General features: G+C 32.1%; 1 protein-coding gene across 1 annotated transcript in view; it reads left to right on the forward strand.

The window, feature by feature from the left end:
* prodha (proline dehydrogenase (oxidase) 1a) overlaps positions 1-1,605 on the forward strand; it is a 16,654-nt gene that overhangs the window by 10,331 nt on the left and 4,718 nt on the right. The window contains exon 8 of the mRNA XM_016528698.1: positions 95-187. Within this exon, the coding sequence (XP_016384184.1) occupies positions 95-187 (93 nt within the window). The remainder of the gene's footprint in view (positions 1-94; positions 188-1,605) is intronic.

The following is a 1,605-nucleotide window of genomic DNA, read 5'->3' on the forward strand; positions in this document are numbered from 1 at the left end:
CACACACACACACACACACACTCTCTCTCTCACACACACACACACACATACACAAACGCTGCTCAGCTCATACGAACTGTCCGTATGTCCAAAGAGCGGTCACCTGGAGCCTCTGTTGAGCAAATTCACTGATGAAGAGGAGAAACAGATGAAGAGGATGCTACAGAGAATGGACGTCCTCGCCAAGGTATTTCACCAAATCTTATTAACATTATTAACATTAAAATTCAGTTTAAAAGTTATTCTGTTGTATAAATGACGACAGAAATCAGATGCTAATATTTGAAGCTTGGAAACAATCCATTGACTAGTCTGCATTTGTCAGATTTTTTTTAAATGATGAATTTATATGAAATAAAAAAGAATTAAAATTGAATAAAAAAAGTTGAAAAGTGCAAATTAGAATTAGAATTTAATAGTTAAAAATAAAAAACAATATGTATATATTTACAATTATGAAATTATATAATTAAAATGTATATTTAATAAATTTAAAAATAAAATATGTACCATATTTATGTATTTTTAAATGGTTAATAATTTTTTTAATTAAAATAATTTTAAATTTAATAAAAACATCTTAAAAATAAATTCTAATTATGTATTTCATTTTTTAAAAATCTGTTAAAAAGTTATTCTGTAAATGCTGACCGGTAAATGACCTTAGATTTGTTGGACTGTTTTCTTGTGACCTGGCACATGAAGAAGTTGCAAAAGGTCTAAAATTGACAGAAATGTTACGCCAGAAATCAGCCGGTAAGGGTTGGTTTCTCCACTCTGCGTGTGTGTCTGTGTGCATTTGATGTTTGCCATTACTCTCTCAGAGTGACTTGACCCTGATCAGCCATTAACCAAACACTTTTCTTACTACATTTCACCGTTTGACGCAAGAGCGTCTCATTTTCCGTCTCGTTTGTGTTTGCACATCTGCGCTTGACCAAGGAGACGCTGGTAGATAAACTCTTGTTAGAAGCAGTTCTGGTGGAAAAGTATTGCTCAGTACTTTTTAACCTCGACTGCTGTGTGACGTTTCACTTTGATCGTCCAGTTTAAGCATTGAATAACGCAGGAATGTAATCAGGTGGACGATAAAACAAAGCCACAATAAAACAGCACACCGTCAGTTTGTTTTAACTTCTCATTGCTCAGGAGGTTTTTAAAATGCCTGTTCTCAGCGTCACAAGACTGACTTCTTATCTTCTGTGAGATAAACACACAACACACTGATGAGTATGAAAAACACACTATAGAGAGAAATGGTTTTAAAAATACAATGTCAAATGCAAGGAAGCTACAGTTAACTGAATACAAACAAGTTATGGTCTTCATCTCCATAAAGACAGACTGAAGATGGTACATAAATTGTACATTTGAAGGTCTAAATGAAAGAGTTTTTATCTCTGCAAATGCTGAGGTCATTTATCTAAACCCTGTGAATTCTTGAAACTGAAACAGTCCACGGAATAGACTTGTAAAGATCACAATGCTTTTTAGAGGCCAATAATATATCATCAAATTTAAAAAATCTGTTTTAATTATTGAATTATGTATAATTAAAATAGTCAATGATTTTAATGTAATAAAATGTAAAAAAAAAAAAAAAAA

Source organism: Sinocyclocheilus rhinocerous, unplaced genomic scaffold, assembly GCF_001515625.1.
Source record: "Sinocyclocheilus rhinocerous isolate Xijiao unplaced genomic scaffold, SAMN03320098_v1.1 scaffold751, whole genome shotgun sequence".
In the NCBI taxonomy this organism is placed as follows: domain Eukaryota; kingdom Metazoa; phylum Chordata; class Actinopteri; order Cypriniformes; family Cyprinidae; genus Sinocyclocheilus; species Sinocyclocheilus rhinocerous.